Source organism: Chiloscyllium punctatum, chromosome 11 (assembly GCF_047496795.1).
Source record: "Chiloscyllium punctatum isolate Juve2018m chromosome 11, sChiPun1.3, whole genome shotgun sequence".
NCBI classification, from domain to species: Eukaryota; Metazoa; Chordata; class Chondrichthyes; order Orectolobiformes; family Hemiscylliidae; genus Chiloscyllium; species Chiloscyllium punctatum.
Window position 1 is genome coordinate 56,854,400 of NC_092749.1, and position 23,926 is coordinate 56,878,325.

Genomic DNA, 23,926 nt, shown 5'->3' on the forward strand with positions numbered 1-23,926 from the left:
TACAATACCTCACAACACCCTTGCTCCAGATATTTGCTTCAATAAGCTACAGTATACAGATGACGCTTGCATGTGTGCACACTGCCAGGTCAAACTCCGGCCTATCACTGGTGCATTCATGGAGGCACTTGAAAGGATAAGCCATAAACTAAACATTTTAGGAGGCAAGATACCTCTACCAGCCTGCTCTCAGGGAGGGAAGACACTGATGAGAGGACACAACATTGCCTCTAGGATGCCATCTGTAGCCTCTGACCATTTGAAAAATAGTGATCAATGACAAAGGCCTCACATCTGGCACCAAGCTCTATCTACAGGACTTTAGAACAGGACCTGTCCTTTTGCATGCAGTGAGGACATGGAAAGTAATACCTCAAATTCTTGGAAAATATATTCGCACTGGGCAGCCCTGTTAAATCCTGCACATCCAACTGCAGGATAGGTGTTCCAATATCATTACCTTCTCTCAGGCCAACATCCTCCACTTCAAGGCACTGGTTATTGTTAGTCAGCCTGTGTTGAGTGAGTCACACTGTCTGTATGCCTCATGCAAAGTTTCCAAAACATATTCAGTACTGCAAGCTTTGTCATTGCAAGCCATTACCAGGAGGGTAATGGATACACTTCTAGCTATCCTCCAAACATCCCTGAAATATTGCAACATTTCTACTAAATTTTGGGAATCTGTTGCTGAAGATTGCCCGACATGAGAGATGAAGCCTTCATGAAAGTGCAAACCATTTCAAAGTGTCTCTGACAGGTCCAGGTAGAGATCAAGTGCAAATAGCAAAAGGAACATGTGAAGACCCAAGCATCGTACTTATCTGCCTCAAGCATCACTTGCCCTGCCTAAAGCAGAGTGCAGATCCAGCAATCAACTACCTCGTCACCTCAGGACCTACAACTTCAGAGTGGATGAAAGTCATCCCTTTGTCCTACTGTCCTACTGAAGCTGAAGAAAATACAGGGTCAGTATGTTTTCATGCTCCGATCCTCTGGTTGTAAAGCCTAAGATCCCAAATGCTTTGCTGATTATTTTCTCTGCCGCATTTTAAAGATCTGTGCACATGTACCACCAGGTTCCTTGACTATTGACAATTTTCTTTGGCAATATGGCCATTTAGTTGTTTTCTGCTCCTCTTTTCTGTCTGCTACCATGTGCCATTTCACTCACCTTCCTGTTATTTTCTCTGCTACTTGCTTGCCTATCTGTATTTCCTATTAGAGCTGATTAGGTATCCTTTGCACTTTTTGTGACATCTTCAAGTTTGGTATCATTGGCAAATTTGGACATTTAGACTTTGATTTCTGTTTTTCAAAAATACATTTTTTTAAGTAGCAGTCCTAACACTGAGCCTTGAAGAATATCACAAATCTCCTCCAGTCTGAAAAACAACCATTTCCATGCTCCGTGATTGTGCTGATGTGATAAGATGAAGAGCTATGAGAGAAGACTCATGTGACACATACTGCACTGAATGGCCTACTTCTGTGCAGTACGTTTTCTGTAATTTGACGTAATCTAAGCGCCCAGATGCTAATTACAGTACTTGTTCTATCAGAACATCTGATATTAACAGAGATTGGGAAAATCCGGACAGACAGTACAAAATTCATGGTCCATAGTTACCTTTTGATAATCAGCTGGAACATTGTGGTAGCAGCACCCTAAATAATTTATAAAGAAAAATGATTTGAAAATATTCTGACGTCAATGACTTGCCTAGTTGCTCCAACATAAAAAGCTTTTAAAGAGGGATGACGGGGCACATTTTTAAACTGAGAGGATTTTAAAAAGACACAACAGGCAATTTTTTTACATAGGGAGTGGTTCACGTGTGGAATGAACGTCCTGAAGAAGTGGTGGATGCGGTTACTGTTACAGCTGGGACTTGTTTTGTTTGGGATTATGTTCGTCATGGACTGGTTGGACCGAAGGGTTTCCATGCTGTACAACTCTATGATTCTATTAAAGCTACTACGTGCATTATTACTGTTCTTAATAGAATCCGACTTTTTTTCAGATGTGCTGCTGCAAATGTATGGCTGTTTGTGACTTTGTTTGTAAGTGTATGTTTTAATGATATCTCAATAATTTATTGCCAAATTGAGCATATACTTGCACTGAAGTTTGGAATCTGAATATGGCAATTATGTTCAGAAAATTGAAGTTAGCCTTTGTAAAACAGTACTTGTGCTCCTAAACTGTTAATAAAAGCAATTAAAAATCCAAGGACTTTGCTTTCCTCATGCATATTTGACCTCGACTGAAGCTTGGGAAGCACCAGGTGTTCTATCTTTTGAAAGCCTTTGTATCATCCTGATTAAAGAGAAGCAGATTTTTCTTCTCTTTTTGCTGATTACAAAAAAACCTGTCCAATAGCTGCTAAAGTGTGTGATATTAAATTATTGAAACTGACATTTCTACAATGCAGCAGGAAAAAAAGGATTTTTGCAGAATCTTCTAAAATCATCTGTATTTTCTATTGTAAGTACATAAATCGAGTTGCAGCAGAAATCAGTGTAACAGGGAAAGACGTAGAAATAAGTTGAGTATCTTGGTTTCTGTGTTGCCGGGATTGGAAGATGATCTTTGGAAGGCAACAAAGTGGACCCTCAGATGTGGAATATTTATTCTGGAAAATTGCATGATTATCTGTAAGATCAGAGAGGATTTATGAAGATCCTGACCTTCACAGATTCAATTGATTTAGAAAAGAATCTTCAGTTGGACAGATTGTACGTAACTGGTCTCGTAGAAATGCTGGTTTATAGATTTGAAAAGCCAATTTTGCCTCTCCTTTCCTATGCTGCTTCTAATAACACCATGTAAATGTCAATTTTAATGACAGTAATTCGTCTTTTCAGCTCTTCTACTAAAAGTTAGAGGTTTCTTGTAACCTTCAGAACTTGTCCAGTCATTTACCAAGCTTCAAACTTTTTTTTTGTTTTGTGAGAATTAAGCAAGAACTAGAAAGACGTCCATAAGTTGATGTTAAGTTATTTACGGCTGAATGGTTACAGTACATGGTGGTGGGCAGGGATGGCAATCACAAGCTCTGGTGCTTCTCCTGGCTGGGCGCTTGGCCCTTTCTCCAGCTCCTGAGTCAAGGATATAATGACAAGGCTTTTACTGTACCCTCCAGGAGCTTAAAGACATTCACCTTGGTTTGTTCTCTTTCTAGATTAGAATCAGGAGCATAACCCAGTGGCAGCATCTCACTGATATGTCTCTGTAGACGACAAAATGTGCAGACCAGACACAGGGTCAAAAGGGAGCTCTGTCATAGGCTGTTAGAGGACTGAATAGAAGGACAGAGGAGTCCACAAACATTATCAGTACTGTTTCAACATGGCAATGAACTCCATCTGTTAATTAAACTAAACACCCAGAAAAGCTCAATTCACCTCGTAAGCTGCTAAAATAGTGACAGAATACCAAATTCCACTGTTGATCAAAAATAATATCAATTTATTCTTTCGCTCTAAAAGTGAACATTAAACAACAGCTATACACAACTCTAACCCCCCCCCCCTTCTCTTAACTGCTTATTATCTGCCTCCAACTCTATAACAATATACTGTTACAATAAACTCTTATTTAAATTACATCAGTTTAATTTCAAAACCATACAGCAACTGTTGCCATCGGTATCTCTCCTATTTTGGCTGAAAATCTCTCTGAGTCATCTTCATTCTTTTTGCTGTGAAGATGTTCCATATGAAAAGGTATCTTTCATATAGAGTGTTTCAATGGCAGTTATTCTGTCGATGGCAGTTACTCTGTCTGAGTTACCAGCTGCCTGCTTTTTTATACTCCCAACATCAGATCGTCTCATTGGTTTGATGTTGGCAAAATAATAAATTCAAAATAATAAATTAGTATTGTGGGACATAATTTAAACTGATTGGTTAAATTTGAATTATTGTCAAAACAGCAACCAATTCAGTCATTTATTTCACAGCCAAATTTTACATATTTCAGTTTTCCAGTACACTCTAATTAGTCATATGACAGGTGCTTGTAAGCTCTCAGTGCAAAACAGCATTCACTCTCTTAAAGGTACAGTACACACGTTCAATGTCATAGCAGTACCACGCTGGCGCTGGCAATCTTGCGTCTGATTGTTTCCATGGATAGGTTGGCAGCAGTCATGGAGACTCAGCACTCCATTGCTCATCATCAATGGTACGGCAAGATGGGGCAGGATTCTTTGTCCTCACTCCACATGTCCCTTCCTCTCAGTAAAGCAGCATAGGGCCAGTAGACAAATTATGCAGAAGAGCAACCATTACCAGATAGCCTGAAGCTTTCCTTCCGAACATTTGCTCAGCACTTCCACCTCAACCCTGCCTGTGATTTGTAAAGTCAACAGACGTTTAAGCTGAGGAAGGTGATGTTTGCTTTGGGTAGGAGAGACTGCACACAGACGTTTATCCAAGTCTTCCAAGTCAACAGGATAGACTCCCACTACTTCAGCCTAGAAGTTGTATTCCATTTAGACATAGTGGGAAGGAAAGGAAGAACATAGACTCAGAAGAGTCATCTAGTACAGAAATAGACCTTTCAGTCCAACAAGCCCATGCCAACCATAATCCAAAACTAAACTAGTCCCACCTGCCTGTACTTGACACATAGCCCTCCAAACATTTCTTATTCATGTAGTTATTTAAAACACCTTTTAGACATTGTAACTGTACTTGCATCCACCACTTCCTTTGGAAGTTCATGCCACACATGAACTACATTGTGTTTTCAAAAAAAAACATTTTCCTCATGTCTTTTTTAAATCCTTCTCCTCTCACCTTAAAAAATATGTCCACCAGCCTTGAAATCCCTACTTTAAGGAAAAGACACCTGCTATTCACCTTATCTCTACCCCTCATGATTTTATAAACCTCTATAAGGTCACCCCTCAATTTCCTAGACTCCAGTGAAATAAGTCCTAGCCTATCCAGCCTCGCCTTAGAACTCAAACCCTCTATCCCCAGCAACATCCTGGTAAATCTCTTTTAAACCTTCTCCAGCTTAATAATATCCTTCCTGTAACAGGACAGCCAGAACTGCAAGCAGTACTCATTATGCTGAGGGTAGATAAGTGGCATGGGTGAGACAGCACTGGAAATAACCATTTTACTTTGGCAAATGTATGCTTACTCCAGCAGACATTTGAACAGTTCAGGTATGTTATTCACTGCCAGACACAGTTAAGACACATACATTTGAGAGATGAGCACACTTTGACATTCTAACGATGTATGAAGTTGTAAGGCCAAGCTCTGCTCATATCTCGAGAGCTCCTCACTCCTTCGCCTGAGCTTCCAGACATCAAGGATTCTTGAACCATGATGTTCAGACCTCCAGACAATTTCTTTGTGAGCCCTGTGTACAGAATCAATTCACAATGTCACAAAGATGAAGCGAATTTGTTGACAATAGCTCCTCGGCTCTCCGATCTATGACAATTAAAACCCTACATATGCTCCATACAATGTAGAATGGACACTTCCCACGTTGGCTGTTGCCAATATAAGCTGTTCTAAGGTCTGTCACTTTATTCAATTATAAGTTGCACAAGCATAGTTTAAATACTGTCAGTAAGCCATCATTACCGCCCTGCTCCAAACCCAACTCATACAGAAGAGACTTGCTTCCACATGACAGTCTATGTCTTCACAATATTAGATTTCAGCCTTAGAATCTAGGAGCTGCAACATTGTATTCTAGTCCTGGATATGGAATTATGTTTGTGAAATTGATACTTTGTTTTTAAGTGCCTTTTATTCAGGACCGTGGCTACACTGACATGACAAGAAGGTATTAGTGCACTCAATATGGTGTGACTCATTGCTTGCCACCAAGATTTAGAATGTTGATTCACAAACAATGAATATCCTGCCAATGAAGTGCAAATTGAAGCCAGGTGGGTGGCATTTCTGAATCAGTAGAGACATAATTATTGCAATTGCTCCCACCAAGGTCTCCAATTCCAAGATCTATACTTCATTCCTGAAAAAAAATAATATTACTGTACCCTCTTTGCATGTGGTGCCAGAAATTTCTTTTGTAGTTATTGGACAGTTGAATTTCAATCCAACATGGCAAAATTCCACCCTTGTGATCTTGTGATTGTGTTAAAAGCATTGCCTGTGATACAAGAATTACCCCCATTCCTTCATGTTCACTTCAGTGCTGCTGTTTCTACAATCCTAATGATCTCTCAGCCTTCTCTAGTTTTTGTTGAGTCCCTCTACCTTTACCCACTCCCACAGTACCATGTCAAATCCGAGGGGGTGGTGGGAGGGGAGTTGTTAAGTCTAGTGAGCAGGGGTGGGCTGTGTTGGATTAGATGTAGCGGGTGTTGGCAGATGAAAGGTCAGGTTTGATGGTGGGGAGAGTTGGATCAGAGTTTGGGGAACATAAGTGGTCTGGGGCAGGGCTAGTTGGGTGCATGTGAGATAAGTATGAAATCAATTTAATAGTCTAACTTCTGAGTAACTAAATGTATTTAATCATTTCTTTTGTGAGCAACTATGTGATATAATTTCACCAGAACTGTCCAGAGTTTTCAATTTTTAAATGGAGAAATTTAAGAGATTTCCGGATGTAGAGGAATTGATTAATGGAAAATTCAATTTCCTGGGCAATTCTTTCAGAGTGTGCTGCTTTACGTAGGGTCCCCATGTGTAACTCCAGCACAAGAATAATCACTGTGTGTCTGTCTGACAAGTGGAAATTCCAACCCATTATTACACCTCCATTACTCAGATACTAATTTAAACCTTACTATTTCCTACTGTAAAATTAGGCGGGTTTAGTGGGATAAGCAAAAAAAGGCAGGTGATTTTTTTTTAATGCATAAAAACATGAAATGGTTGATTTTGGTTGGAAGAATGAGGAGAGGCAATATTAGATAAAGGGTACAATTCCAAAGCTAACTTGAACAAAGGGACATGAGATACATTGATATAAATCATTAAATTGGAGGGCAGTTTTGGTTGTTGTTAATAAAGCACATGGGTTCCTGGGCTATATGAAAAAAGGAAATGGGGTATAACTGCAAGGAAGTTATGATGAAAGCTGTATACAACTTTGGCTCCGCCTCAAGTGTAGGAATCACACTTTAGGAAAAATGTGAAGGGATTAAAGAAGGTGAAGAACAGATTTCAGGATGTGGAGCTTCAGTTACAAGGATAATTTTGGGCTATTGTTCTGAGGGAACACTGATAGGAGATTTGATAAAGGTATTCAAAACCATAAGGGATCTGGACAGATTAGATAGGGAAACTGTTGTCATTGGTGGAAGGAGTAGGGAGTATATGATGACTGGAAGAAGCAATGTTGGTATGAGGAATGCACACTATTTAGGATCTAGAATGCACTATGAAAGAGTATAGCTGGAGGTATATTCAATTGTGGCTTTCAAACATGTTATGAAAACTCTTTCATTATTAATACTTGAGGACTCGAATTTAAAGCATTGTGAAACATTCACTTGAAAGACTGAGATGTGGATGAGGGTTTTGTAAAAGGTCATTGAAAGAGCACTTTGGTCATTTTTTAAAACACTTACAAAAAATTACTTTGTTAAAGACACCTCCTGGTGGCCACATGTCTTAAGATAACTGCTTAGCTTTGTTTATTGGAAGTCACATCTGAGTTGAGAGCTCTCAGGAGCTACAGCCATTTGATTATTTTTTCGTGTTCAGTCAGTGTGTAGCCTGCTAAAAGTAGTCATCCAACACATTCTCTTCTACTGGTTTAGAAAATGCTTCCAGTAAAATTTGAAATCTGATGCAACTATCTTCTGAATAAACTGCTTCTGGAAATGGTCCTAGTGACAACAGCAAGTGACATCTATCTATATATGCCAGCAAGCATATATAGCCATCTGGAAATTTTAATATTGTATCTTTTTCCCACAAATTAACAATTACTTATCCCAAAATTTTATTTGTAGTTTATCTTCTGGCTAAGAAAGGTGTTTTTTTTTTAAAAACTGACATGTGTGTTTGTCTATTGGGTTATTTAGAAATACTGTCATCATTAAAACTTAATGAATATGTTTTCTTTTGTAATAAATCAATAGTTCTATTATTTAAGAATAATAGAACTATTATTTAAGAAACCTGGTTGGTGGATTTATTATCTGAAATGGATAGATTTGTAAATATAATTGACTGTATTAAGTGGGTAAAACTCTTTTTTTAAACTTAGGTTGTGACTATTGGAATGGACTTCAAAGATTCAGTGCTCTCCTTCCACTTTGGTCATAACAAACAAGAATTAGGTAATTACATGAACATGAACATTACGTCAGATCACAATATTGCATGTGGCATCTTCCTCCACTGGCTTTCACTCGCCCCATTGCCCCAAAACAAAACGCCCCTCTGTGCTACATGCACACTCATTTGGGACACTTTACCACTTTTCCTGACTGAAAGCAGATGAACCCTTGATTAGCCATAGACCACCTTGCCTATTCATTGCTGGAAAACATGTGGCAAGGCCCACCTTGAGATTATCTTGCTCCAAACTTTATGAATCTCACAAGTGGCATAACAGAATTCTCACTAGGCAGCATTCAAAAGCCAGTTGACAATGATTAAAGTTTGCTGAAGGTTTGTTACAACTCACCTTATTGACATTTGGATTCCAATCGTTATCAGCTTCATCGAACAAGCAAGATGTCAGGAAAACCTGACAAGAAAACCAAATGTGTACCTAACAGATTCGACTTGTCACCTCCATGTTGGACACTGGGAAACATTGGACTTGGTGGGTTCTTGGGGAAGTGTGAAGCCTGTAGACTTGATAGGATGGTCCATCAGTAACATGGTCAGGCTAAGGATGGGAGCAACCTTCCATCATGTTAGAAATGGAAAGCTTACAACGGACAAAAAAATGATATGGTAACACTTGGAGTTAGCAGAGTAAATGACTTAACCTGTGAGGGAGGGGCCTGCAGCACTCTCCATTCAGAGTTGTCGAAGAGGAATAGTACAGGTCACAGGCCTACAGAGTGTACAGCACACAGGCATGTAAGTTGTCTATACCTGGAGGTAATACAGCATTGCTCCTATCAGTGGATGGCACCTCCCTGGCACAGTGTGTCAAATGTTAGGGATCATCATTGAGTAGGGCCAAGGTTTTCAGCAGAACATAATACCATATGGATGTATTGTTGCCCTGCTTCTGGCTGTTGAAGTAAACTGTCAGTACAGATTCAACTCATTTAGCCTCATGTGGCATGAACTGCTGTCGGATAGTGTGAAAATACATTGAGCATAGAGATTCAAAGCAGATGCATGTGGTTTCCGCAAATATTTACTGAGTATTGAATTGTTCCTGAAGGAAGTGGGGTAGATGGGGCAGAATCGAAAGTGAATAATGTATTGTGGTGGGAAGGTAATCAATGTGGCATGTTTGGTGAGATATATTGCAAGAACTCATTAGGTCTCATGGTGTAAACCCAAGTAACAAATTCAACACAATACTGATGTTGCCATTAAAAAAACTAAGATTACTCCTGATGACTAAGATATTTTGTGACTCAGTTACAGTTAAATAGCACTCTCGCTGATCAACTACAGATTTGAAATTCCATGACCAGCCTTCTTGGAATATCTGATTCAAGGACTGGAAAATGGGATGGAATCTGTTTCTGACCCTAAGTTTTCTGGGTTGAAATTTTCCGGTCGGAGGAGCCATGATCATATGGATTAGATTAGATTACTTACAGTGTGGAAACAGACCCTTCAGCCCAACAAGTCCGCACCGACCCATCGAAGCGCAACCCACCCAGACCCATTCCCCTACATTTACCCCTTCATCTAACGCTACAGGCAATTTAGTATGGCCAATTCACCTAACCTGCACATTTTTGGATTGTGGGAGGAAACTGGAGCACCCGGAGGAAACCCATGCAGACACGGGGAGAATGTGCAAACTCCATACAGACAGTCGCTTGAGGCAGCAAATGAACCCGGGTCTCTGGAGCCGTGAGGCAGCAGTGCTAACCACTGTGCCACCGGGCCGCCCACATATCTTACACATAATTGATCACATTCTTCAAAATATCGTTTTCAAATATTGTTCCACTTGTCAATTATTTGGCTCAATTCAATTCCTGAACTAATCTCAGAATTTCAACCTTTGGATTATTTGAAGACCTCAGAAGAACTCTGAAGCTTTCAAGGACCTTGTGAAAGTGCTTCTGTGATAATCCATTCCAAAGGCAATCATTTACTTATCAGTAATTGTCAATATAGCAATCTAGCAGGGTTATATTCATTTCTTTAACAGGTTCTACATAATTTTCTTTTCATTTCAATTATAGTAGAATGAGCCTTAAAGTAAATTTACTCATCATTTTTAGCTAAGTTTCCATGACTTCAATAAAGATGAGAATGGCTTCAGAACTGTGTGTAATAACACATTTGCCAGCATTGTTTTGGCAATGAACATGTTGAGTATTCTAACCATTATAATACAGGTTGTTTTCATGCAGTCATAGTGGTTTAGAAATGGAAATTTACACCATTAAATCATTTTTTTTCATTTTTATGGAGAACATATATTACATTGAAATTTTATAGAAACAAAGGATATTATATTACAGAATGTAACATCACTCCCTGACTCATCTCACCAACATTAAATCACCATGATACCCATTTGGTCACACTTGATCAATTATGTGTAGTGTAATCTAAACACTTGATCACAATCCCCTGCTCTTTCCCAACTCTTTTAAAAGATCTTCTTCAAATATTATATTATTCTAGAAAACTATTGTGGACACTGTTTTTTGTATTATTTTGGGTGGCACGGTGGCACAGTGGTTAGCACTGCTGCCTCACAGCGCCAGAGACCCGGGTTCAATTCCCGCCTCAGGCGACTGACTGTGTGGAGTTTGCACATTCTCCCCGTGTCTGCGTGGGTTTCCTCTGGGTGCTCCGGTTTCCTCCCACAGTCCAAAGTTGTGCAGGTCAGGTGAATTGGCCATGCTAAATTGCCCGTAGTGTTAGGTAAGGGGTAGATGTAGATGTAGGGGTATGGGTGGGTTACGCTTCGGTGGGGCGGTGTGGACTTGTTGGGCCGAAGGGCCTGTTTCCACACTGTAAGTAATCTAATCTAATCTAATTTTCCATGTAATCTTCTGTATCAGAAAAGCTCTCCAAAATTTTACCTTTCTGACAATGGTTTTAAACTTATCAAAATCATATTAAAGATTTGGGGGAAGCAAAGTACAATTAGATTTCATAGAATCATTGAAAAATTACAGAGAGAGACAATTTGGCCCATCATAGCAATGCTGTCTCTCTGCAAGAACAAGTTAGCTCGACCCACTCTCCCAGCCCATCCTCATTGCCTTATTTCTTCTCTCTATTTAAATAACTACCAATTCGCTTTTGAATCAACATCCATCGCACACTCAGGCAATGCATTTCAGATCCGAATCATTCGCTTCATAAGAGTTTGCCTGAGTGTTGCCTTAGGTTTTTTTCCCATTGACTTTTAATATCCTGTTGTTCGTGATCGCTCTAACTTTGAGACAGTTTCTTCTTATCTATTATGAGTAAGCTCTTCATGATTCTGAACACTTTTATTTAATCTCCTTTTAATCTTTTCTGAGGAGAACAGCTCCAATTTCCCCAAACTATCTACAGAACTGAATTCCAATCTATCCACAGAGCTGAACTCTATCAACTGAGGAGCCATTCTTGTGAATCTTTTCTTCACTCTTTATGATGCTTTCATAACCTTCCAAATCTATCCAGAGCTCAAACGCAATACTTTAGTTGAGGCTGAACCAATGCTTTATTACAGTTACCATGACATTCTTGCTTTGATACTCTATTTATAGCATCTAAGATCCTGTTTGCATTCTCCACCAGATTCTCAACCTGCCTTGCCAGAATTGTATCCTTTTATTTTGCTATACCTTTCTTCATTCTTACTGCCAAAACACATTATTTCATACTTTGCCGATTAAATTTAATCTGCTATCCATCTGCCCCATTCAATCAACCTTTCTATGTCCTCTTTAATTCTATCACTACCCCCTCACAGTTTGCAACAATTGTTTGGTCATTTTTAAGTGTTGAAATTTTGCCCTGTGCACCCACGACTCGGTCATTAGTTTGGATCAGGGGCTGGATAATGCATGTTCCTGCTGGGTGGGTTTTGGGTGGGGGTGAGAATGTAATATATGGAGAGTGGAGTGCTTATCATCATCCCACCCATCCATGACACAGAGACAGGCAGCTTATCTACTATATGTAAAGTGTCAACTGAATTAATTGAAAGCTTAATTGAATTCAATAATATGGTTGGTGTGGATACTTGGATGATAGCAGGATTCACACTTTTCGAAGTAAATAAAATAGCAAGTAGAAAAGTGAGGTTTATCAATGGACATTGCCCCTTTCCCACTGAGACCACCCATCAAAAAGATAGCTCACCTTCCTTACTGCCAACCCACATATTCTTTAGATACCCCATTACCTTTCATGAGTTGCCAAAATAAAAGATGGTGATAGCTGCTGGACTATCCTGAATATTCATTGTCAAGGTTTTCCCACTAAATTTGCCCTCTGTTGCAGTTTATTTTAAATTTTGCATGCAGAGTAACAAACAAGTTCCCAACACATTGCATACACTGATTGATTACATACATGCTTGTTACGTTCCTGAGTCCAGAGAATGCTCCACTTGGAATGATGCTCAGAATGGTGTATTTAATTATGCTGGATGCGGAAGAAAAAAGAAACTATTAGTAACACAATAAAGATATTGGATGTTTTAATTCATTCAAAATCCGTAGTTATAATGACAATGAATGAGTGCCCGTGTATGGACAGGAGACAGATTTCCACCATGGAATCCTGGGTCAACTTATTTCCACAGTCACTGGAGATGCCTTTGGCAGAAATCTGAGATTCAGCTAAGCCCAAAAGACTTGGAGAAATGTAATTACTGCCACAGCCAGAGCTCCAGAGTCATTTAGAAGTAAAATTGATGCTCATAGTTGAAGAGGTCATGAAATCTCAAAATGTTTGAGATATTCTCATTCACAAATCACTTTTTTAAAATTTATTGCCCAGACAAATTGTTGTGGGTCTGGAGTCACATGTGGTCCAGACCAGGTAAGGATTGCAGTTTTCCTTCCCTGAAGGACATTAATGAAGCTGACGGGATTTTCCTGAAATCAACAATGGATTTGTAATTAGATTCGTAATTCAAGATTTTTATTGAATTCAAATGTCACCATCCATCTGGCAAGATATAAACCCAGGTCATCAGGACATTACCTGAGTCTCTGGCTTAATAATCCAATGATAATACCACTAGGCCATTAACTCTCCTAAGACTTGCATCATCGAAGTCAATTTGCTGTGTGTATCAACAATAGGCAAATCACAAATGCCCTGTTCTCTCGGCTGTACCATTTTATTACAATGTTTGACCCAGCCAAGCAAACAAGTAGGAAATAAAGTTTAATAGAGTTACTGGGTTTTCCAAGCTTCTTGAGGCACTTTAGTGATTATGCACATCCTAATCTCCAGTGTCCAAATTCACATCAATGAAACAAATTTCACTCCACGGATTCAAATACATAGAGTCATAGAGTCATAGAGATGTACGGCATGGAAACAGACCCTTCGGTCCAACCCGTCCATGCCGACCAGACATACCAACCCAATCTAGTTTCACCTGCCAGCACCTGGCCCTTATCGCTCCAAACCCTTCCTATTCAGATACCCATCCAAATGCCTCTTAAATGTTGCAATTGTACCAGCCTCCACCACATCCTCTGGCAGCTCATTCCATACACGTACCACCCTCTGTGTGAAAAAGTTGCCCCTTTGGTCTCTTTTATATCTTTCCCCTCTCACCCTAAACCTATCCACTCTATTCGTGCCATTAACCATCTTATAAACTTCTAACAGATTGCTTTCAACCTCCTGCGTTTCACTGAAAACAACCCAAGTCTATTCAAACTTTCTTTAAAGCTTTCTTCAGGGTGGCACAGTGGCTCAGTGGTTAGCACTACTGCCTCACAATGCCAGGGACCTGAATTCAATTCCAGCCTCAGGTGTCTGCATGAGTTTCTTTCCAAAATCCAAAAATGTGCAGGTCAGGTCTATTGGCCATGCTAAATTGTCCATAGTATTATGTGCATTAGTCAGAGGTAAATATAGGGTAGGGAAATTGGATAGTCTGTGTGGACATGTTGGGCCGAAGGGCCTGTTTCCATAGTGTTTGGGGATCCCATCTGGGTTGTACGAATCAACACGGACATTTACTATAATCCAACCGACTCCCATAGCTACCTAAACTACACCTCCTCCCACCCTGCCCCCTGTAAAAACGCCATCCCATATTCCCAATTCCTTCGTTTCCACCGCATCTGCTCCCAGGAGGACCAGTTCCAATACCGTACAACCCAGATGGTCTCCTTCTTCTAAGACCGCAATTTCCCCCCAGACATGGTCGACGATGCCCTCCACTGCATCTCCTCCACTTCTCGCTCCTCCGCGTTGAGCCCCGTCCCTCCAACCACCACCAGGACAGAACCCCACTGGTCCTCACCTACCACCCCACCAACCTCCATATCATCCGCCATCATTTCCGCCACCTCCAAACGGACCCCACCACCAGGGATATATTTCCCTCCCCTCCCCTATCAGCTTTCCAAAAAGACCACTCCCTCCATGACTCCCTCGTCAGGTCCACACCCCCTACCAATCCAACCTCCACTCCCGGCACCTTCCCCTGCAACCGCAAGAAATGCAAAACTTGAGCCCAAACCTCCCCCCTTACTTCCCTCCAAGGCCCCAAGGGATACTTCCATATCCGCCACAAATTCACCTGCACCTCCACACACATCATTTATTGCATCCCCTGCACCCGATGTGGCCTCCTCTATATTGGGGAGACAGGCCACCTACTTGTGGAACGTTTCAGAGAACACCTCTGGGACACCCGGACCAACCAACCCAACCACCCCATAGCCCAACACTTCAACTCCCCCTCCCACTCCACTAATGACATGCAGGTCCTTGGACTCCTCCATTGCCAGACTATAGCAACACGACGGTTGGAGGAAGAGCGCCTCATCTTCTGCCTAGGAACCCTCCAACCACAAGGGATGAACTCAGATTTCTCCAGTTTCCTCATTTCCCCTCCCCCCACCTTGTCTCAGTCAAATCCCTCGAACTCAGCACCGCTTTCCTAACCTGCAATCTTCTTCCTGACCTCTCCGCCCCCACCCCACTCTGGCCTATCACCCTCACCTTGACCTCCTTCCACCTATCGCATTTCCAACACCCCTCCCCCAAGTCCCTCCTCCCTACCTTTTATCTTAGCCTGCTGGACACACTTTCCTCATTCCTGAAGAAGGGCTTATGCCCGAAACGTCAATTCTCCTGTTCCTTGGATGCTGCCTGACCTGCTGTGCTTTTCCAGCAACACATTTTCAGGTACTAACTTATCTACCTGCTCTTCCTCCTTCAATGATATATGGACCTGCACACTCAGATCCTTCTGCATATCAATACTCCTAGGGGTTCTGCCATTCACTGTATAATTTCCACCTGTACGTCATATTCCAAAATGCATGACCTCATATTTGTCTGGATTAAATTCCATTTGCCATTGTTCTGCCCATGCCTCCAACTGATCTACATCCTGTTGTGTCCTCTGACAACTGTCCTTACAATCTGCAACTCCACTAATCATTGTATCGCCCGCAAACTTACTAATTAGATCAGCTACATTTTCCTCCAAATCATTTATGTGGATCATGAATAGTAGTGGTCCCAGCACTGACCCCTGTGGGACACCATTAGTCTCAGTCCTCCATTCTGAAAAGCATCCTTCCGCTGCCATCCTCTGTCTCCTATGACTAAGCGAGTTCTGTATCCACCTTACAAGCTCACCTCAGATACCATGTGACTTCACCTTTTGTACCAGTTTACCATGAAGGACCATGTAAAGACTTTACAGAAATCTATGTAGACATTAATTGCTTTACCCTCATCAATCATCATCATCATCTCCTCAAAAACACAATCAAGTTGGTGAGGCACGACCTCCCCCACAGAAAACCATGCTGTGTATTGCTAATAAGTCCAATTGCTCCTAAATGTGTATAGATCTTGTCCCTGAGAATCTTTTCCAATAATTTCCCTGCCACCAGCGTGATGCTCATAAACCTGTAATTTCTTGGATTATCTCTGTTATACTTTTTAAACAATGGAATAACATTGATTATTCTCCATCCTCTGGCACCTCATCAGTGGCCAAGGAGAAGTCAAAGGTGTCTGTCAATCCTCCAGCAATTTGTTCTCTTGTCTACCTCAATATTCTAGGATAGATTCCATCAGGATTCAGGAACTTATCTACCTTAATACTTCTTAAGGCACACAACATCTCTTCCCTTTTAATAGCATCTTGGCTTAGAAACTTGACACTTCTTTCCCTGAGATCATCCTCCACCGATTTCTGTTCTTTGGTGAATACTGACACAAGGTATTCATTGTGGACTTCATCTACCTCTTTTGGCTCCACACCTCCTTTGTCCTTGAGTGGGCCAATCCTTTCCCTGGCTACCCTTTTGCTTTTTATATATGTATATAAAGCCTTAGGATTCTCCTTAATCATGTTTGCTAATGACTTTTTGTTACCCCTTTTAGCCCCTCTAATTCCTTGTTTAAGTTCTTTCCTACTTTTCTTACATACTCAAGGGCTTTGTCAGTTCTCACCCTCCTAGACCTTACATATCCTTCCTTTTTCTTTCTGATCAAGGTCATAGCATCCCTGGTCATACAAGGTTCACATGACTTGCCATACCTATCCTTCATTCTCACAGGAACGTGCCACTCCTGAAATGTTATCAACTTCATTTGAAATACTCTCATACGTCTGATGTGGATTTACCCTCAAACAACTGCCTCCAATCAATATTCTTCACTTCCTGCCTAATATTGTTGTAATTTGTCTTCCTCCAATTTAACACCTTCATCCAAGCCTTGCTGTTATCCCTATCCAGAGATCTATGGTCACTACTTCCAAAATGCGCCCACACTGAATCTTCGCTCGTCTGGTTAGGCCCATTTCCAAAGACCAAGTCCAGTATAACCCCTTCCATGGTTGGACTGTTCACATACTGTGTCAAAAAACCCTCCTGGATGGACCTTACAAATTTTGCCTCATCCAAGCACCTAGCATGTAGTCAGTCCCAGTCAATATAGAGGAAGTTAAAATCACCCATCACAACAACGCTGCTGTTGTTACATCTTTCCAAAATTTGTCTAAATATTCTCTCCTCTATCCCCCACTGGCTGTTGGGAAGCCTGTAGTATATTCCCAGTGTTGTGATTTCACCTTTCCTATTCCTGAGTTCGACCCGTATTGCCTTGAATCACATTGAATCCACCCTCAGTACAGCTGTGAGATACTTCCTTACCAGTAATGCAACTCCCCAACTTCCCTTTCAACTTGTTGGGGTTATTTTTATAAATCAAACCTCCTTCATCTTCTTGTGCCCTTTCGTTCCCTGTCGGATTTTAGGGATCTTTTTAAACCATTTGCTGGTTCCCTCAGTTTCCCAGTCTCTGTTGACTGCTCTGGACCCTCAGGACAAAAGATCTAAAACCTACTAAGTCATTATGCAGCAATAGGTTGAATTCCTGCAATGGTTTGCCTATCACTGCGAACTCATTTTGCATATAAATTTAATTAGGGTACCTTTAAAGCATTTAAAGTAAGGCCTTTCATCAATACTGTGATCATTGTTATGCATTCAAGTTGTGTTTCTTCAACTTTTAACATTTGTAGTTATTGGAGATTCCAGTGTCCTTGAGGATGGTTATGAATTTTTCTCATGCTTGGGATACAAAGGTGTTATTTTTCCTTTGTTCAATAAGTCCTGGTCGGCTTCCTGGTTTCACCCTGCTACACCTAGCATAGTTTCACTTGCTCTCATGGTTACAACACTGCCTTGATTGCAGGTCCTTCTATTTGTTATCGGATCCCAGTCTACGTTGAGTGAGGGATCTATGAAGAAATTTGCAGTCACCTGCTGGGATGGCTGCTTCTCTGGTTTTTGAAACACTTTGTCACTTTACAAAGCTGTACAGGAGGTAGAAAGTGATGACTGCAGATGCTGGAGATCAGAGTCGAAGAGTGTGGGTGCTGGAAAAGCACAGCAGTTCAGGAAGCAACCGATGAGCAGGAGAATTGACATTTTGGGCATAGACCATTCATGAGGAAAGGTCTCCTGATGAAGGCCTTATGCCTGAAATGTCAATTCTCCTGCTCCTCAGATGCTGCCTGGCCTGCTGTGCTTTTCCAGCACCACACTCTCAAAAGCTATACAGGAGGCAGTTTTTGAACTGGCCTAATATTGCTTCTCTCAACACTTTTGTAATTGTGGTTAATTTTGTATGATCATTCCTGATAGTTTAATGAGAGTTGCTGAACGTTATGAATTCATGAAAAGCTAGGACAAACTTTTCTGCAGAAGCTGCCAAATCTCTTGTGGTATGATTCTGAACCAACGTTAATCATTAATGTGAAAAAGTTTGATTGTTCATAGTTTAGAATTAGAATTAGAATATCCTTCATTGTCAAATGTACTCAAGTGAAGCAGTACAGGAATACAGTGAAAGGTTTTACAATGTTGCCTCTTAAGGCACCATCTTAGTCTAACTACCCAGGTACATATCTTAGATACATAAAGAGGAAGAAGAATACATAAATTGCTTTAGTTTACAGTGATTCATAGTATAAGTTAGAAATAAGATATAGTTAAAAGGATAGATATTGCAGTCAGATAAACAAATTACAAATAAACACTACATTGCAGTAGCTCAGCGCAGGGCGTTCTACATGTGGTCTAACTGCCTGCACTAGACCTCAGTCCAATAACCATTCTGCTCTGCTCCAAACCTCCAGTCTGCTTCACACTGGCTCTCAGCTGCTCCAAGATAAGTTTTCTCTGGGACTTGCTCCCTGTGCCGGCCTCTACCTGGGATTCACTCCCAGTTTGAGGAGCTCTCTTCAGGCAATGTGGAGTAAATTTCATGGGTTCTTCCTGTGAGGTGACCCTGTATTAGGTGAATTCAAATTTCTTCAGGCCACTTTAACTCATCTGCAATTTCTCAAAGGATATGAAGAAGTCATCTTCTTCAAATTTGGGTACAAACTGAGAAGACTATAAAATAAAACCAAAACTTGTGTTTGGAGTAGTACTACACCCATGTTCATTCAAATAGTAACTGTCGAGAGACTTGAGATAGTTCTGAGTTCATGCAGAAATTGTAAAAGTCACTTGACACTCAATAGACATGCAAACAGGCTTTGAATGTTTGATTTCAATATTTTTTTTAAGGCAGTTCCAGAAAACCCTGTAATGAATACAGTTCATGCCTAAGTTATGAATTTAATACATCTTTACTGGGCATGACAAAATCTTTTCATAAACACTGCATATTTACAACAAGTGAAGTGCTTTTCCTGAAGTACAGTTACTATTGAAATATAGGAAACACAGAAGTTGATTTGTGCACAGCAAGCTTCCACAAAACAGTATTATGAAAACGGCCTTTTTTTTAAGATTAGATTCCCTACAGTATGGAAACAGGCCATTCGGCCCAACAAGTCCACACCAACCCTCCAAAGAGTAATTCACCCAGACCCATTCCCCTACATTTACTCCTGACTAATGTATCTAACACAATGGGCAATTTAGCATGGCCAATTCACCTGACCTGCACACTTTTGGATTGTGGGAGGAAACTGGAGCACCCAGAGGAAACCAGACATGGGGAGAATGTGCAAAATCCACACAGACAGTCACCCAAGGCTGGAATCGAGCTCAGGTCCCTGGCGCTGTGAGGTAGCAGTGCTAGCCAATGAACCACTATGCCACCCCTTTTGTTTCAGTGATGTTGATTGGGAATACGTATTCATATAAAGGGTAATGCTCTTCTTTGAGATAGTGCTTTTGAACCTTTTATGACCACTATACACAGCAGGTAGGGTCTCAATTTGACATTTCATCCAAAATATAGCAGTTCTGACAATACAGCACACCAACATTGCTGCAATATATTGTCACCCTTAATTTTTATGCTGAGCTTGAAACCAGAACCTTCTGACTCAGTGTTGGGAGTGCTGACTACTGTGCATTTAAGATAACAAAATTTAATGAATAACTCTGAGTATGTGCAGAAAATGGAGTGAGAGGTTATGAAATAAGAAAAAAAGAGAAAAATTGATATGCATTTATAAAGCACCACTGACAACCTTAGGATGTACCAAAGGGCATTGCAGCAACTGACACATTCTGTAAGTATAACCGTTGCTGTAATAAGGTAAAAAATTGAGAGATGGGCAGCTGATAAAACTTGACAGAAAGCAAGATGTCTTTTGGCTGTGGTTGATATCGTCAGGGATGAGAAGTCATTAGTACAGATTGAAGGAAAAATATCCAAAGTATATCTTAGTGAGAAATTAGACTTCCCTGTGACTCTACAGTATTCATCTCAAAAAATGGGGCTCATTGTGCCTACTCTGAAACTGTGCACAAGGAGATTCAGTCATACCTCAATTTATTTTTGAAGTACTGTTCAAATTACAATCCAGCAAATCACGTTCTTGGCAGCAGCAGCTACACCTTGACTGATTACTGGTAGCGACAGTGAGCAGCTTTGGATTTCATCACTCACTAATTATTCCCTGTCTCCCCTCTGCAGAACTGATTCCTCTACTATAGAAAATGGCAACTAGAGAAGACTTAAATAATTACAGAAATTGCTTATCTATAGCAATGTAATAAGTTGAATGTCACCTCCTCATAATCTACTGATCTTAGTATAAGCAATTGTCACTAACCTTGTTTTATTTTCAACCATGCCCCTTCATTATTGACTTCTCACCCATGTAGACTGTTATTCAAAAGATCTGTTCAATCATCATGAGAGATCACTTGGTGATGCTTGACAAATGAGCAGCATTCAACTGCAACAGAACAGAACTGCACCATTAAAGGTTACTTTCTTTGCTAGAGGTCCATCTTCATTGATTAACAACTTTGGACAGTAACCAGTGACTAATAGTTAAGAGTGAGTTTTATTAATGGTTCATTCGTTCTCTCCCCTTGCTCATTCTTATTGATGGCACTGTCAGAGATATTAATCTCATCGTAGATAGCAGTGCTATGTTAGGTAGTTTAACCTTTCCAAGCTATATATAGAAATATATTCTTCAGATAAAAATCAATGACTACACCACATTGGTGAACCACTGCTCAATGAAAAGTTGTAACTGCTTATCAATTGGTTTTGTGACTAGCCTAGATTCTCTGTGCAACTTGAAAAACTCCGCAAAATTAAATTTCAGCATATTACTGTCAACAGAGAGGTGCCTTGCAGTAAATGGAATCAAATTGTACTGAAGCAAACTTAACAGACACTCAGATCCTTTAAAAAAGTGTTGTAGCACAACACCTGAAAAACAACATCATTAAATAGAAATTCTGTCATCCTTTATGATTTTCTGTCAAAATGTTCCCAGCAATAAATAATAATGGATGTAACATTGAAATATTAGGAAATAACTTTCTAAAACAAAGAATAAATGTTGGAAACAATTTGTCAGCTCATATAGGTACAAAGCTAATTCCCACTATCAAAACTTCCTTGAAAAATATTTTTCAATACAATTGGAAATTATTTCTTAGTATTTTCCTTCAAATTTGTTTGTCAATTAGAATTTATTTTCTTCCAAAATACCAGACAGGTAATTAATTTGTTTAAATACCATCTTGCAGAAATATACTGTTAAAGCTGAGATACATTTCACACAAACAATCAAGGTCACAGACTTCCTTTAGCATACACATTATTTGGAATAATTGTACAAGGTTGATGCACTCACCATCATCTGCAAAGGTTGGACATTAGGAGACTGACTTAAAGAAAACCCACTCCTCAGCGATAACATATTGTCAATGGTCTAAATGAGCAGAGGGTGACATTTCCATTCCCTTCAGTGCGAGGAAATCTCACCATCAAGAGCCACTGTAAATCTGATTGGTGGGCAACCATAGCAGGTCCCAGCAGCACCATAGCTGAGTGCTGAGTGCTGCCTCGACTGCCAGCAGGCCTCAAGATGAAGGCAGTCATAATACCTGGATGCAAATATGTCTGGGCTGTTAACTGGAGAGCCGAGTGAAGCCAGCAAGGGAGTTGGGATGTGTTTTGGAACATGTGTGGAAGATCAAAGCGGGGTCAATCTTCAGGAATCAGCAGAAGAATCCCCCTGTTGAATTTCCTTCACTTCATTCCCAGTTTTGCCACAGTTTTGTTTCAAACGCCTTCCCACTAAAATGTAGATTCTAAGCCAGTATGTGGAATTTTTTTTATCCATTATCAAACTAAGAAATGAAGAGGAGGTGGATACATGAAGAGGGGAAAGAAAAGATTACTCACAAAAAGAAAAAAGTTAAATATCACACAACACCAGGTTATAGTCCGACAGGTTTAATTGGAAGCACTAGCTTTCAGTGCGCTGCTCCTTCATCAGGTGGCTGTCGATGAAGGAGCGGCACTCCGAAAGCTAGCGCTTCCAATTAAACCTGTCGGACTATAAACTGGTGTTGTGGATTCTTAACTTTGTCCACCCCAGTCCAAAACAGGTATCTCCAAATCAAAAGGAGAAAAAAAACCTTGTTTCCATTCAAAAATGTTAAATCTCCAACACAGATTTAAACCTCTAGGAATAAAATTCCGGATTTGTAATGGTTAATACTCAGTGCTGCTTAAAAATATCTTCAATCTAATGCACAATTCAAAATTTGCTTATGCATAAATTGTCAAGTTCTAATAATGCCTTGCATGTTTAATAGGTATCTCTCATAAAAATGCAGCAACCGTATATGTTCCATGTACTTTAATGCCAAGCTTCTTAGAGGAGTAGCAACTTTTGGAATGGGACAGGTAACACAGAGCCTACCAGCTTTCCTTATTTAACAATGCACATGTGATCACAAGATGTTGTTGCGTGATTCTCACAATAAAAGGAATAGCTGCAGAAAAAGGAATGAGTGTAGTTGCAAGGTATGTTGTCTGAACAGTGCTGTGCAGAAGAAACTTGGGAAGATTAAGGGGAATGGCACCTGAAAATGTTACATCACAGAGCTTCCTGTCCTACTGAGATCACTGAATCTCATGAAGCATTGTGTCCAGGCTTGAAGGAATCATAACCCAGCTGCTCACTTTCTTGGTTACTTCCAGCAATGCCTTCTTGGTTTTAGGTACTCACCTTATCCTCCCAACAATGGGAATCAGCTAGGGTTGTCAACTGTTGCAGAATGTCGAGGAGTCCCTTAGAATCAGTCTCAAATGAAACATTCTCAAGAGTTTGTCAGCCCAAGACAACAGTGACCAGGACTGTCTGCCAGCCAATCACAGCCCATTTCTGTATCATCTAGCCCTCTAGATGACTAAGAATGATTGCTGCATAGTCGCAGCTCATAATTGTTTACCACCTAACCTTCTCCATATCAGAGAGTGACGGAGAGAACGTGGGATCTGCAGATGCTGGAAATCAGAGTTGAAAAGTGTGGCACTGGAAAAGCACGGCTGGTCAGGCAGCATCCGAGAAGTAAGAAAGTCGACATTTCAGGCATAAGCCCTTCATCAGGAATGTGATGGATGATCAGAGTGTAGTTGACAGCCAATCACAAATGGTGGTCAAATAACACTTGAATTTCCTTATGTCAGGAATCTATTCCTCACCCACAGGAATACCTACACAGGTTCAGTGTAGGCAAAGGCCTCTTAATGAAAACATCTAAACAGCTTACAGAACATGTGATCAGTACTCCAATAAGTTCAGGTGATGGAA

The 23,926-nt window shown here is 40.5% G+C and overlaps 1 protein-coding gene across 9 annotated transcripts in view; it reads right to left on the reverse strand.

Annotated features, from left to right (window-relative positions):
- The window catches only part of LOC140483016 (lutropin-choriogonadotropic hormone receptor-like), a 240,622-nt gene that overhangs the window by 133,465 nt on the left and 83,231 nt on the right, over positions 1-23,926 (reverse strand). For 6 of the 9 annotated variants that reach the window (XM_072580854.1, XM_072580860.1, XM_072580858.1 and 3 more), the window contains exon 2: positions 12,685-12,756. The exons of 1 other annotated variant lie outside the window; for it this stretch is intronic. In XM_072580854.1, the coding sequence (XP_072436955.1) occupies positions 12,685-12,756 (72 nt within the window). Of the gene's footprint in view, positions 1-12,684; positions 12,757-20,911; positions 21,032-23,926 lie in introns of those variants that run through there. 2 more of the 9 variants (XM_072580855.1, XM_072580859.1) reach the window with 2 other exon arrangements.